The sequence below is a fragment of the Pristis pectinata genome, chromosome 33 (assembly GCF_009764475.1).
Source record: "Pristis pectinata isolate sPriPec2 chromosome 33, sPriPec2.1.pri, whole genome shotgun sequence".
Classification (NCBI taxonomy): domain Eukaryota; kingdom Metazoa; phylum Chordata; class Chondrichthyes; order Rhinopristiformes; family Pristidae; genus Pristis; species Pristis pectinata.
In genome coordinates, this window is record NC_067437.1 from 1,858,219 (window position 1) to 1,874,209 (window position 15,991).

The 15,991-nt window shown below is 49.6% G+C and overlaps 1 protein-coding gene across 5 annotated transcripts in view; it reads left to right on the forward strand.

Annotated features, from left to right (window-relative positions):
* The window catches only part of LOC127585488 (SH3 and multiple ankyrin repeat domains protein 1-like), a 224,065-nt gene that overhangs the window by 123,537 nt on the left and 84,537 nt on the right, over positions 1–15,991 (forward strand). For all 5 annotated transcript variants that reach the window (XM_052042976.1, XM_052042975.1, XM_052042977.1 and 2 more), the window contains 2 exons: positions 9,130–9,243; positions 13,994–14,069. In XM_052042976.1, the coding sequence (XP_051898936.1) occupies positions 9,130–9,243; positions 13,994–14,069 (190 nt within the window). The remainder of the gene's footprint in view (positions 1–9,129; positions 9,244–13,993; positions 14,070–15,991) is intronic.

Here is a 15,991-nt window from a genome sequence, read left to right on the forward strand (position 1 = left end):
CATGGGCAGAGCAGTTGCCATACCAAACGGTGATGCATCTGGATAGGATGCTTTCTATGACGCATTGATGAAAATTGGTAAGGGTCAACGGGAACATGCCAAATTTCTTTAGCCACCTGAGGACGTAAAGGTGCTGGTGAGCTTTCTTGGCCGTGGCGTCTGCATGGTTGTACCAGGACAGGCTATCGGTGATGTTCACTCCAAGGAACTTGAAGCTCTCAACCCCCTTGACCTCAGCACCATTGATGTAGACAGGAGCATGTACACCACCCCCATTTCTGAAGTCAATTACCAGCTCTTTTGTTTTGCTGACATTGAGGGAAAAGTTGTTGTCATGACACCATGTCACTGAGCTCTCTATCTCCTTCCTGTACTCCGACTCATCACTGTTGGAGATACGGCCCACTACGGTGGTGTCTTCTGCAAACTTGTAGATGGAGTTAGAGCAGAATCTGGCCACGCAGTCGTGAGTGTTTAGGGAGTAGAGTAGGGGGCTGAGGAAGCAGAAAATGCTGAAAAGACTTAGCAGGATGGGGAGTGTCTGTGGGGAGAGAAGAAGTAATGTTGTGGGCTTGTAGCCCTTCATCAGAACGGAGAAAGAGTATTGGTATTGGATTATTATTGTCACTTGTACCGAGGTCCGGTGAAAAACTTGTCTTGCATACCGATCGTACAGGTCAATTCATTACACAGTGCAGATACATTGGGTTAGTAGAGAGTGCATTGATGTAGTACAGGTAAAAACAATAACAGTACAAAGTAAAGTGTCACAGCTGCAGAGGAAGTGCAGTGCAGGTAGACAGTAATGTGCAAGGTCACAACAAGGTAGATTGTGAGGTCAGAGTTCATCTCAGAGTGTCAAACATTGGCTGCTTCTCTTCCTACAGATGCTGCTTTTTCGGGAGACCCCCTGCCTTCCCTGTTTCCCACCCCCTCCCCCATTCACATCCACCTCCAGACCTCCCATTTTTGTCCCCTTTCCCACACACCCCTCCAGCCCCCCTTCACCCATCTTCGTCCCCCTCTCTCTCTACCTACTACCCACACCCTTCACTCACTGGATCCCTTCCCCCATCTGGTTCCCTCTGCCTTTCCCCTAATGGTTCCCATCATCTTCCGTGTCACATTCCAGCACCTTGTGTCCCTGCTCGTTCCCCTCCTCCCTCTCTCCCAGCTCCAGCCCTCCTCTCCCCACACCTGCCTCGTTTTGCCCGTTATCCTTCACCCCTCCTTGGTCCACCCATCACCCACAGGCCCCTGTCTCACCCCTCCTCCTCCTCTTCTCCATACCGGCCACCTCCCCTCTCCACTCTCAGTCCTGATGCAGGGTCTCGACCTGAATGCCGACAATTCCTCTGCCTCCACAGATGCTGCCTGACCCACCGAGTTCCTCCAGCAGATTGTGTTTTGCTCCAGATTCCAGTGTCTGCCGTCTCCTGTGCCTCTGTTGTTTCCATGTTGTTATCCCTTTCGCTCTCTCCTTTCAGCACCTGCCCGATGATCCCAGCACTTTCTGTTACTTTCCCCGTAATTCTCTCTGCTTCCTTCGTGCTTATCAGTGGCCCTGCCTTTCACCACCTCTCCTCTCCTGTCTGATGCCCCTGTGTTCTGTCGTAAGTGGAGAGAGGCATTTGCATTGCATTTTCCCAAAATCCACGTGCTGTGTGTGACTGGATGGGTTTGAGCTCAAGTAAAACTGAGTAAAGCAAATGACTCCTCCCCCACAATCACACCGACCCGTCACACAGTCCCATCGAGGGGACTGTGGCTGAGTTTGGTTGTGGGGGGGTTGCTGTCAAGGATCATCTGATGCTTGTTGGGAGAAGCGGCTGTGTTGGGCCTGGCTTTGGATGTGTGTTGTGGGGATGGTTCCCAACAAAGTTGGCTCAGCACAAGGTATGGCCATCGCTGCTGGTGGTGTGGAATAAACCTTTAATGATAAAGCCATGGAGAGATCCAGCCCTCTACAGACCCTTGTCTTCATGGACCCATCCACCTGTTGCTCGTGCGGCCCTACAATCCTCTGAGACTCCAATTCTGACTTCTCTGAAATTAATGCTCCACCAATGGTGACTGTGCCCAGTCGTTGAAGCCCTCCCTGAGCCTGTTCACCTCTCCTTCCTCCTTTATAACGGTCATAGGGACAGAACAGTTCTTCAGCCCATTGAGACCATCAGCCTCCGACCTACACTGATCCCATTTCATTCTCCCCACATTCCCACCAACTCCCCCCAGATTCTACCCCTCACCCACACACTGGGGCCAATTCACAGTGGCCAACGAACCCACCGACCCCGCACGTCTTTGGGGTGTGAGAGGAAACCGGAACACCCAGGGGGAAACCCACGCAGTCACAGGGAGAACGTGCAAACTCCACACAGTCAGCGCCGGAGGTCAGGATCGAACCCGGGTCTCTGGAGCTGTGAGGCAGCGGCTCTTCCCACTGCACCACTGAGCTGCCCTGATCCTGCATCGTCCTGTGTGTAACAGCTACTAACCCTCTGAGATTACCATGGAAACATTAACCCTCGGAGATTGCCATGGTAACGGTGGATTTGAACAGCCCAGTGCCACTCCCTCCATTCATCTCACCAGCCCTGCGTGCAATAGTTGACAAAACCAGGCAACTCTACAGCCAACCTTTAGCAGCTCATGTCAGCCGAGAGCTTTTGTTCAACTGTTACCATGGGAACTAAGCTCGCGCCAGGTGAGAAGGTCAAAATGTGGAGAAATGCTCATTTTTGTAATTCAACTTTGTAACTGTCACGTTCCCGTCTCTATTTCCCTGTCCGTGTTTGATTTTTCCCCACTGCTTCCTCCCAATCTCCAGATCTCGGTCCTCCACCCCACAGCACAGCGTGATGTCAACTCCCTGAGTGGTCCCTGAGCTCCCTGTCTCCGCAGTCACAGCAAATGAGGCTTCAGTCTCCTTGTCGTCATCTCTCGCTCCTTTCTGTCTCATTGTCTCCATTCCTGTTTCTTTTTGTGTCCCATTCCACCTTCACTTCTCCCCCTCTTTCTAAAGACCCCCAACTCTTTCCCCCTCTCTCTGTCTCCCTATCCTTTTCTCTGTCTGTAGTTTCTTTGCCAAGACCACGTCCCATAGTCATAGAGAGGTATAGCCAAGGAACAGGCCCTTCAACCACCAACCACCCATTTCCACCGATCCCATTTTATTCTCCCCACATTCCCACCAACTACCCCCCAGGTTCTGCCCCTCACCCACACACTGGGGGCAATTTACAGCGGCCAATTAACCCACCAACCGGCACATCTCTGGGATGTGGGAGGGAACTGGAATGTCCGGGGAAACCCACGCAGGTACAGGTACAAGGAGAACGTGCAAACTCCACACAGACAGCGCCAGAGGTCGGGATTGAACCCGGGTCTCTGGCACTGTGAGGGAACAGCTGTGTCACTCTGTCATCTCCTCTTTCCTTACTTCATTCTCCTACCTCCTCCCCCACCCCCACACCATTTTTTACCTCTGCCACAGGATCTGCCTTGCTGTTGTCTGCCTTTGTCACTGTCCATCACTTCTCATCTCTCTTTTCCTTTTCTACTTCTTAAGAACATTAGGAGTGGGCCACCTGGCCCCTCAAGTCTGTCCCGCCATTCAGTATGATCACGGCCGTGCTGCCCCAGGCCTCAGGTCCCCTTTTGTGCCAGATTCCCGTGGTCCTCAATTCCTGGAACTTTCAAAAATTTACCTCCTTCCTCCTTCCCTTCTCCCAATGATCTAACCTCCAAATCCTCCAGTGCACTGCATTCCAGAGGTTCTCCATCCGCATCAAGAAGACATTCCTGCACGCCTCAGTTTTAGATGACTGTCCCCTAATGTTGTAAGTAAAACCCCAGGTTTGAGGTCCCTCCAGTGGTGATAAACATCTCCACAGCAACCCTGCCGTTTCCCTTCAGGCTGAAATACATTTCAAGATCACACCTCTCTCTCCTCAGCTCCAAAGGATATTGATCTGATTTCTTTGGCCACTGGTGATAGGATAATCCAATCATCCCAAGAATTAGCCCAGTAAATTAACCCACCTCCCTCTCATTCCCCTTATTACCCTTATATTGTCTCCCTGTCCCCACTCATTTTGCCCCTTCCCTCTCCCCCCTACCTCTGCACCAAGTCTGAGAGTAGTGCACACAAGGGCTGCCCCTGTCCATAAGCTCAGTGCCCAGGCTAGAGATGTTTTAAACCTATGCCAGTGTTCAACCAGGGAGTTAAACCCAGGGCCCTTTCTGTCTGATCTGGTAGTTCATGACTTTTACTGTCACTGAGGGGATCTGGGCAAGACTGCCGCTTATTGCCATCCCCAATTATTGGCCCAAAGTGAATGGCTTGCTGGGGCATTCAGAGGGCAGTGCAAAGTAAACCCCATTGCACATGTCAACTAGAGCATGTGAGGGTGACAGGTTTCTTTCCCTCGAGGACAGTAGCAAACTCACTGAGTTTTTAAGGCAATCCTATAGTTTACTGGTCACCATCATCAACATTAGCTTTTTACTGCCAAAATTTATGTTAAGGCTCGTAGTTGCCCTGGTGAGGGTTAGGAGGTTTGGGGTTAGCATCTCCCCGGGTTAGGGTTAGTATTTCTCCTGGTTAGGGTTAGCATTTCCAAGTCCATAGCCCCCTGAAAGTGGCCACACAGGTTGATTGGGCGGTAAAGAAGGTGTACGGCGTGCTTGCCTTCATTAGTCAAGGCACTGAGTTCCAGAGTCAGGAAGTTATGTTGCAGCTTTATAAAACTCTGGTTAGGTCACATTCAGAGTATTGCATTCAATTCTGGTCACCCCATTATAGGAAGGATGTGGAGGCTTTAGAGAGGGTACAGACGAGGTTCACCAGGATGCTGCCTGGATTAAAGGGCATGTGCTATAAGGCGAGGCTGGGCAAACTTGGGTTGTTTCCACTGGAGTGGCGAAGGCTAAGGAGAGACCTGATAGAAGTTTATAAGATTATGACAGGCATTGATAAGACAGCTGGTATCTTATTCCCAGGGTCAAAATGCCTAATACTACAGGCCATGCATTTAAGGTGAGGGGGGTAAGTTCAAAGGAGATGTGTGGGGCAAGTTGCCAGGGGTGGTGGTGGAGGCAGATACGATAGGGGCATTTAAGAGGGTCTTCAATAGACACATGAATGTGCAGAAGATGGAGGGATGTGGACCATGTGCAGGCAGAAGGGACTAGTTTAATAGGCTTTTTATTACTCGTTTGATTAGTTCGGCACAACATCGTGGGCCGAAGGGCCTGTTCTTGTGGCTGTTCTGTTCTATGTTCTCTTCCTCCAGGTTAGGGTTTAAACTCCCTCAGATGGATTTCCAAATTGTAGAATGGGCCTAGACTGGTGCTAAAAGGGTTAAAGGTGCTGTGGACGACCGTGCCTAATCCCTGGAGTGTGGGTGGTGAAACTGAGATGGCTGAGGGTGGAGACTGGAAGGTGGGAGTGGAGTCCAGAATAACGAGCACCAGGCCGTTCTGTTGTGACATCAGTACTTCTCCACACAAAGGGTGAGGGGAAGCCCAGCGATCTTCTTGCCCGAATTGTTGTCGAGGCTGTGGGTCAGTCGGAACTCGGACTGAAATTCTCACAAAGTTCTTAAGCGTTATGGTACCAAGGCAATGGGTAGAGGTGAGGTTCAGATCAGCACTGTTCTAACAGAAAAGACTTGAGGAGCTGAATGCCTGCTGTAAATACTCTGCGTTTCTTCACTCTTTGTTCATTGGTTGGTGTGACTCTCTGAGGGTGATGGACTTTACAGGTGACAGGGACCCAAAGGCATTGCCCCTTTCTAAATGATGGGATGTTTTGGGGTGAAATGGTGGCATTGCTTAGCAGCACACAGTGTGAATGGATTGACTCTGTATTTGTCATGAAAGACGGGAGGAGGAAGACGGAGAAGTGCTGACAGTTAGCGGTCGAGAGCTGGCGATGGCTGGTGGATAATGGTTCTGAAAGGGGGAACGAAGCAATGGATGGAGGTCCTGGCTCCCCATCTGCCCTTTGGGGGGGGGCAAATATGAGCCCCTCCACTGGCCATTCGTGCAGAGTGAGAGGGTGAACCATCTGGAGAGTGTCTGTGCCGCAGAGTGGAGCAAGCAGTAACAGAGACAACCTTTCCATCCACTTCAGTCCCACCAACTCAGCGATCCCTGTGGGGTCCTTCATCTCCGAAGACATCGTCAGTGCTCTTCACAAAATAATGTTTGTTTTTAGGAGAAAGCAGACCAAAATAGACTCAACAAAAGAAAAGGATCGTCCAAGCTGGCTGGAGATTTGCGTAACCAGCTTTAAAAGAGAGGCTCCAAACTGTGGGAAGCCTCGAATAAGATGTTAACAACAAGGCTGATGTGGTAAACAAACAGGTTATTTTCTGTTCTTGTAGAACAACCAATGGGAACCTAACTTTGATAAGGTTTGCCAGAAGCTAAAGACCTCGTCTCGACTTGCATTGAACCACTCCTGCACGTGTCTAAACCCTTCAAGTGCAAACAATTCTCTGGAAGATTTTTCTCTATTTATCTGTTTCTCAGGACCTGGTGAGGCCAGCGCTTATTGCCCTTCCGCAGTTGCCCTTGAAGGTGGTGGTGAGCTCTCTACCTGAACCACTGCAGTCCATCTGGTGAAGGTGCTCCCACAGGGCCGTTGGGCAGGGAGTTCCGTGGTTTAGACCAGTGACAATGCAGGAACAGTGATAGACTTCTGTCAGGATGGTGTGTGACTTGGAGGGGAATCTGCAGGTGGTGGTGATCCCCAGGAGGGTGTGCCTGCTGCCTTTGTCGTCCTTGGTGGGACAGATTTGGGAGTAACCTGGGAGAGTAACTGTGATGCATTTTGTAGATGATCCACACTGTCCCCACTGGTGCTGTGGGTAGTGAATGTTCAGGGTAGTGGATGGGGTGCCAATGAAGCTCTCCCATGGTAGTGTCGAGCTTCCTGAGGGAGCTGCACTCAACCAGGCAAGTGGGCAGAGTTCCATTGCACTCCTGACTTGTGCCTTGTAGATGGCTGGAAAGCTTCTGGGGTGTCAGGTGAGTGATCCACCAGAGGATCCCCAGCCTCTGACCTGCTCTGGTAACCACGGTACTTATGCAGCCAATCCAGTTAAGTTTCTGGTCATTGGTGACCCTCAGGATATTGATGGTGGGAGACCAGGTGACGGTAATGCCATTGAATGTAATTGGTTAGATCAGCTCCTGATGGAGATGGTCAGTGCCTGGCCAGGGACTCCATCTACTCCTCAGCATCAATGTGAAACAGTAGCAGACAGTTCACAACTTTGGTATCACAAGTGACTTGAGCTGAGTTTCCGACCTTGTATCCGTGCTGTCACTGAGACTGCCCCATTCCACTTTCTGACTCTGCGCTGGTCTCAGCTCTTCTGCTGCTGTCACGCTCACCCCTCCCTCACTCACCTCCAGTCCACCCTCCCTCATTACCACCCAGGACTCTGCTGCCCCATGTCCTAACTCCCACCACAACCTTTGTCCGCAAGTTTGCTACTGAACCCAGTTGCTCTTCCAAAATGTTCACTCTTGTCTTCATGGACCTGCCCCCACTTGCTCTGTTGCTCCTGTGGCCCGACTGTCCTCTGAGACCCCTGCACTCCTCCAATTCTGACCTCTGGATTATCCCCGAATTTAATGCTCTACCATTGGTGACCGTACCCAGCCGTTGAAGCCCTCCCTGAGCCTGTACCTACCCATCTTCCCTTCCTCTTTTATAACACAGAACAGGCCCTTCAGCCCAGTGAGACCATCAACCTCCCATTTCCATTAATCCCACACAGATCCCATTTTATTCTCCCCACATTCCCATCAACTCCCCCCGGATTCCACTACTCACCTACACACTGGGGACAATTTACAGTAGCCAATTAACCCATTGACTTGCACGTCTTTGGGATGTGGGAGGAAACCGGAGCTCCCAGGGGAAACTCACACGGTTACAGGGAGAACGTGCAAACTCCACACAGACAGCGCTGGAGGTCAGGATTGAACCTGGGTCCCTGGAGCTGTGAGGCAGCAGCTCTGCTCTACACACCACTGCACCACCCGACACCTGTTAGATGAGGCTATTGATGACCTTCCCTTATATTTCCTGAAGCAGAATACTTCACAGACGCTGCCTGACCTGCTGAGTGTCTCCAGTGTTCTGAGGTCAGATTTCCATTGATCGTCTCCCACCTATGCCTCCTTCCATCACTGGTTCACCACCCCCTCCCAGCCTCAACCACCACCACTGGTGGCATTCAGTTTCTACTGAACCCTGTCACAGACCTTCCCTTCTGCTCCAAAAAACAAACTGCTGGAGGAACTCGGCAGGTCAGGCAGCATCTGTTGAGGTGGAGGGATGATCGACGTTGGAACCCATTCTCCCTTTCCTACCTTCCAATATCTACCCCACCCCATCTGTGAGAATCAAGAGACTACAGACGCAGGAAATCTGAAATAAGAACAGAAAATGCTGGAGGTGCTCAGCAGGTCGTGCAGCATCTGTAGAGAGAGAAATGGAGAATGTTTCAATTCTGACATCGGGTCTCAGACGTGAAAAGTTAACTCTGTTTCTCTTTCCACAGATGCTGCTGGAACTGCTTGTTTCTGACATTTTATATCTTATTCTAGCCGTCTGTGAGCTGACGTGAGCCAATGCCTCCTTTCTCCATTGACCGTCCATCTCGTCTTCCTTTGCAGATAATCAGTATTTGTGATGTCGTGGGAGGGGACACGGGACTTCGAGATAAATCCATGGGATTTTTCGATGTCTACCTTGGAGGGTAGGGAGGGAAGGCCTCGTTTTAATGTCTCATCCAAATCCAGCACCTCTAACGGTGCAGCATTCCCTCAGTACTGCACTGAGGCATCAGTCTCAATTTGGGTTTGAATGTCTGGAATGGGATGTTAGCCTCGATGGATTAACCTTCCAAATTAGTGGCAAGCTTGCAAACCATTTGAGCCACGACAGACAGACCAAAACCTGTTGGACAAGCTCTGGGACATCAGGAATTTTTATTGGAATTTTATTTAATATAAAAATTTATTTAAATGGGAAAGGTTGTGAAGAGCTGAATGCAAACATCAGACTATGACAAGCCTTGTGACTTGGGTCGTTTGTTCTTTTAGTCCTCAGTATCGGAGAAAGGGGATTCTGGGAAGGCACTGTGAAAGGGCGGACAGGCTGGTTCCCCGCAGAGAACGTGGAGGAGGTCCCAAATAAGCCCCAGGACACCAAACATGGTAAGATCACCATTTGTATCGATTGACTGTGAATGTCTGGGCCCTTCGATGGTGTCAGTGCTGAAGTAAGCAATAAACACACAGTTTGCATACTTGCTTTCAACATGAAACACCTTCAGGCAAATGGTGCCGAGGGGGAGGTCGAGTGAACCTCCCTCCACACTGTCCCATTCAACAGTGCCAGGGCAGGTTAGATACAGGGTAAAGGTCCCTCTACATTGTCCCATTGCACACTCCCAGATCAGGAGGACACAAGAAATTCTGCAGATGCTGGAATCTGGAGCAAAACACAAAAAGTGCTGGAGGAACTCAGCAGGTCAGGCAGCATCTATGGGGGGAAATAAACAGGAGAACACAGGTTAGGTACAGGGTAAAGGTCCCCCTACACTGTCCCATCACACACTCCCAGCTTGCAGGTTGGATCCAGAGTAAAGCTCCCTCCACACATCCTATCCAATACTCCCAGGGCAGGGGGAGCACGGGTTAGATCCCTCAGCACTGTCCCAGAGACAGCAGATGCTGGAATCTGGAGCAACAAGCAAGATGCTGGAGGAACTCAGCAGGTCAGGCAGCGTCTGTGGAGGGAAATGGACAGTCGATGTTTCGGGTCAAGATCCTTCATCTGGACTGAAAGACAAAGGGGAGATCGCTAGTCAAGAGGTGAGGGGAAGGGGTGAAGCAAGAGCTGGCAGGTGATAGGTGGATCCAGGTGAGGGGGGGTGATAGGCAGATGGAGGGTGGGAACAGCGACAGAGGCCGGGAGGTGAGAGGTGGGGGTGACAAGGGCAAATGGTGGAATCTGATAGGAGAGGAAGGTGGATCAGGGAATAGGGGAGGGAGGTGGGGGAGCTGAGCCCTGGGCAGAGAGGCAGGGTGGATTGGCTTCACTCTCTGCTATAGAATCCTTCGGTCATTGTCAGTGATGCCTGGCCATTTGGTCCATCTCCCTCACCCCAACAGCCATCACTGTTCCATTGACACCTCCTTCCTTAACTCTTCCTTCGCTCTACCGGTGAGCAATGTATTGGACGTGACCACAGTATCTCCAGAGGAGGACGTTGCTGGTCCAGTGAAATCCCTCAAACGTTTAGCTATCAATCCATTTACGTATCCTGAGAAAGGTCAAGCCTCTCTCACAATAAGTACTCACCGACTGTCACCACTTTTCAGAAGGTTTTATAGCAGGTCGATACTTTGAGATCTATCTCTGGGCTGTGATGTCTCTGGGATAGAGTCATAGAGTGATACTGCATGGAAACAGGCTATTTTGCCCACTGTGTCCATGCTGACCAGTGAGAGTCCATCCATATTGATTTCCTCTTCCAGCATGTGGCCTGTACCTTCTATGCCTGGGTGATTCTTAACTGCTGTCAGTGACTCTGTTTCCACCTCTCTCTCTAGCAGTGCATTCCAGCTCTCCCTCAGGTCTCCATTAAATGTCTTACCCCGACCCAAAATCTATGTCCTCTAGTTTTACTTGAGGGGTAAAGTTTCCTGCAGTCTACCCCTCATGATTTTATATACCTCAATCCCGTCCTCTCTTCACATCCTCCGCTCCAGGGAGAACACACCCAGTCTCTCCTCATAACTGAACCGTTCCACCCAAGGCAACGCCCTGGTGAATCTGCTCTGTACCCTCTCCAGCATCCTCCCCATCTCTCCTTCAGTGGTGACCAGAACTGCACGCAGTTCTCCAGCTGAGGTCTGACCAGGGTGTTATAAAGTTGGAGCACGACCTCCCGACTTCTGTGTTCAATGCCCAGACTAATGAAGGCCAGCGTCCCCAACACTTTCCTAACCATGTTACGTCATGGGGTCAGCTGGGAGAAACAGAGGAGGGCATTCGGACCTTTACCCTTGTTCTCCCCCTTCAACGAGATCCTAAAACCCCACATGGTGACATTTTAGCTGTGGTCAACTGAGTTAAAATTACCATTAGATCCAGCACTGATTGCTTTCTGCTACACATAACGGGGTTTCCAAATCTGGCCCACAGTCGCAGACTGCCCAAACACTGGGTAGGAGAAGGAGTAGGCCACCCGGCCCCTCAAGCCTGTCTCACCATTCAATGTGACCGTGGCTGATGTGCTCCAGACCTCCACTCCTCTCTGCCATCCTATTGAAAACTTGCGTGAAATAGCTCCTAACTTGCAGAGACTACAACCCTTGTGTAATCTCATCATTTCATCCACAGATCACGGTAACTGTTTCTTACACTCCAGCCAAGCCCAATATTAGGTGCAGTGCCCAGATCTAAACAAAGCTCGCTTTTAGGAAAGGGATAAAGCACTTTCCTCTCCTTCCACTGCTCACCAGAGAACCAATTGTACGAGAACATGGAGCTGAGTTCTTGATGGTGAAATTCGAAGGTTGAGAAATCAATCATTTTGAATAGAGGGGTTTCCCTAGCCCTTGGAGTGCTGGGATAGGTGGGCCTCCATTGTTCCTTGTCCATCATGTGAAAGGAAACCACAAAGAGGAGACCACAGAGGAAGCTGGAGAGAATGTGGTGAGCAGATTATATCAATACCACTTGAGTTCCTCTTCTGGGCATAATGCTGAAGGTTTACCATCTCTGGTTGTGGACTGCCACCCGGTGTCCATGTTAGTAATTGACAACTTCTTTGCAAGAAGGAGGCAGAGAAAGGAAACGTATTGTGCTGAGCAATGATCTCGAGCACGTGGAGCACGGAGTGAAGGACCTGACCTGAAAGGGTGGTGGACAGAGGAACCTCAGAACTTGGTGAGGCCGCATTTGGAATATTGTGTTCAGTTTGGGTCACCCCGCTATAGGAAAGATGCCATTAAGATGGAAAGAGTGTAGGGGAGATTTATGGGGATGTTGCCGGGACTCAAAGCATTGAGTTATGGAGAGAGGTTGAGCAGGTCGAGACTTTTTTCAGTGGAGTGTAGGAGACTAAGAGGTGATGTTACAGAGGTGTATAAAATTACGAGGGGTACAGACAGGGTGAATGCGCACAGTCTTTTTCCCAGGGTTGGGGAATTAAGAACCAGAGGGCACGGGTTGAAGGTGAGAGGGAGAGTTAATAGGAACCTGAGGGGCAACCTTTTCACCCAGAGGGTGGTCCGTACATGGAGTGAGCTGCCAGAGGAAGTGGTTGAGGCAGGTACATTAACAACATTTAAAAGAGAGTTGGACAGATACATGCATAGGAAAGATTTAGAGGGATCTGGACCAAATGTGGACAAATGGGTCTAGCTTAGATGGGAATCTTGGCCAGTATGGACCAGTTGGGCCAAAGGGCCTGTTTCCGTGCTATATGACTCTGTGACCTGGATGAACATTTGAAGAGCTGTAACTACATGTCAACTAACTGGGAGTTGGGAACCAGGAGAAACCAGGAGACCATACTCTGGCCAGCACAGATACGATAGGCTGAATGAGAACACAAGAAAATAGGAGCAGGAGGAGGCCACTCAGCCATTCAAACCTGCCCCACCATTCAGTATGATCACAGCTGATCTGCCCCAGGCCTCAACTTCTTTTCTGTGCCAGTTCCCTGATCTTAAATGATGTACAGAGGGATCTTGGGGTCCACGTCCATCACTCCTTGAAGGTGGCTGCACAAGTCAACAGGATGGTAAAGAAGGTGTGTGGCACGCTTGCCTTTACCAGTCGAGGCATTGTGTTCCACAGTCAGGAAGTTATGTTGCAGCTTTATAAAACTCTGGTTAGCAGCATCTGGAGTATTGCACTCAGTTCTGGTCGCCCCATTACAGGAAGGATGTGGAGGCTTTGGAGAGGGTGCAGAAGGGGTTCACCAGGATGCTGCCTGGATTAGAGAGCATGTTCTATGAGGAGAGGTTGGACAAACTTGGGTTGTTTTCTCTGGAGCGGCAGAGGCTGAGGGGAGACCTGATAGAAGTTTATAAAATTATGGAAGGCATAGATAGAGTAGACAGCCGGTATCATTTTCCCAGGGTTGAAATGTCTAAGAGGACATACATTTAAGGTGAGAGGGGGTCAGTTCAAAGGAGATGTGCGGGGCAAGTTTTTTTACACAGAGTGGTGGGTGCCTGGAATGTGCTGCCTGGGGTGGGGGTGGAGGCAGATGATAGAGGGGTTTCAGAGGCTCTTAGATAGGCACATGAATGTGCAGGGAATGGAGGGAGATGGACATTGTGTAGGCAGAAGGGACTAGTTTAGTTAGGTGTTTAACTACTAGTTTAATTAGTTCGGCACAACACGGTGGGCCGAAGGGCCTGTTCCTGTGCTGTACTGCTCTATGTTCTCTGTTACCTACTTCCTCTTTAAATACCCACAGTGATTCAGCTTCCATAACCCCTCGGGATAAAGAATTCCAGGGATTCACCGCGCTCTGTGACCAGAAATCCCTACATACATCACATTTAAATAAACATCCACTTACCTTATAACCATGTCCTCATGTTCGAGACTTTCCCACAGTGGAAGCATCTCCACATTCTGCCACGTCGTCCCCCCTTAGGTTCTTATGTTTCAAAAAGATCACCCTCATTTTTCCAAACTCCAAAGGCTCCAGGTCTAACTTGTTTTTAGCCATTCTTGATGGGACAGCCTCCTCACCCCAAAAGTTAGCCTGGTGAATCTCTTTGGGACCACCTCCGATGGTAGTATACCTGTTCTTAAATAAAGGACCAAAACTGGACACAGAATGGCCTCTTTCTTAGGTTCTTTCAGTCCCTGGTGTGTTTGTCCCTCCTGAAACGCGTGGTGATCTGCTGATTTTGTTTTCTTCACCTTTTGTAGAGAGTCGCAGTGAAAAGGCAAAGCGGTTGTTCCGACACTACACAGTGGGATCCTACGATAGCTTCGATGCTCCAAGGTAGGGATCAAGGTTGCAATGATCAGCGGGAGAGGGAAGAACGGTGGTGTGGAGGGGAAGCAGAGATTGAGTGATGGGTGTTGCCAAGAGATGTTCCTTCCCAACATGTGAGGCAATCTCTGTTGACGAATTCTGTGCGTTTATGCTGTTGCTGAACTGAGTGGCATTGTTGGTGTTAAAATGGTCATGTTCCTAATGGTTTGCCAATCAACATATCCCTGTGAAAGAAGGAGGAACTTGCATTTCTATAGCACCTTTCACAACCTTAAGTTGTGAGTGAAGCGAAAGGTCTGCAGATGCTACAAATGAAAACAGAGAAGGTTGGAAACACTCAGCGGGTCAGGCAGCATCTGTGGAGAGAGAAGCAGAGTTAATGTTTGTAATCTCACTGGCAGGTGGAGTGTCAGTGTTAAGCGAGGGTAAAGGAAAATGAAAACCACAAGATCGGGGAACCAGCACAGTACTTCATTTTAAATTCCAATGTATTCTTCGAATGTGGATATTAATGGCGAGGCAAGGGTTACTGATCATTGCTCTTTGAGAATCTGATGAAAAGCTTTCATCCTGAACTGCTGCAGGTCACGTGGTGCCTTCTTTATCCCCACTCTTCCTCCTCTTCTTCTTCCCACACTTTTTCTGCCGCTCTCTATTCCTACTGATTTTTCTGCCACTTTATTCAATCTCCTGTTCTGTTCCTCAGCTCTCTTTTCCTGCCTCCCTTTATTCCCACACTTCCTTGCCGCTCTCTTTCCCCACTTGTTTTCTGCCAAACCGTTCGTTTGTCTGTGTGTGCTGGGGAGAGAGCAGGAACAGGGGGCACCAGGCAGAGAGCATGAGGGGACCGAGGGAGCTGGGAGCAGTGCGGGATCAGAGAGCGGCAGAACGTCGCACATACATCGAGATGTAGAACCAGTACCAATAGAGGGGGCAGAAGAAGAGTCGGTAGAGATTGTTTGAAAGAGGGACAAGTTCATTCCAGTGTACTGTTGTCACAGCCACACGTACCCAGGGTATAAATGCCACGAAGATCAGCTTCTTGCAGCAGCACCACTGTACGTGACAAGGACAAACGTAAGCTGACATAAACTTAACGTGAATTATACAGGCGTGCAAAATAAGGAACAAAATAAACACAACGACACTAGTGCATGATTGAGAGAGAGAAAACAAGAAAGAAAATCAGTACCAGAGAAAAGAATGGGAAAGTCGAGTGACTGGGAAATGTAGGAATAAAGGAGAAAGACTGGAAACGGAGTGAGAGAAAGCAGTGACCACACTTGCTGTTCCATTCTACATTTGTCTTTTTCTGACTCTTTTTATGAAACGTATTCCAATTTTTCTCTCTTGCACCTTTTTTCTTGCACTCTTTATTCCATCACATTTTCTGTGCCCCCTTATTCACACTCCCCTCCTGACACTCTTTATTCACACTCCCCTCCTGACACTCTTTATTCACACTCCCTCCTGACACTCTTTATTCACACTCCCCTCCTGACGCTCTTTATTCACACTCCTCTCCTGACGCTCTTTATTCACACTCCCCTCCTGACGCTCTTTATTCACACTCCTCTCCTGACGCTCTTTATTCACACACACTTTCTGCTGCCCTCTGTTGGCATCTCTGCTTCTCCTCTCTCTATTCACTCTGATCCGGACACTTTCCATTCCCTGTTCACACTCTTTATCCACTACTCTCCAAACCCACTACTTTACAGCCTCTAATTCCCACTCATTCCCCGCTCTATATTTTCTATTCCTTTTCTGCCAAATTTCCTCCCCCTTTTCCTGAACTCTCTTTCCCACTCTTTCTTTGACACTCATTTTGTGCCACTCTTTATTCTCCCTGTTTCTGCTGCTCTCTAATCCCACCCTGATCCTCTTTATTCCCATGTTGTTTCTGATCTCTCTCTCTCTCCCTGCCT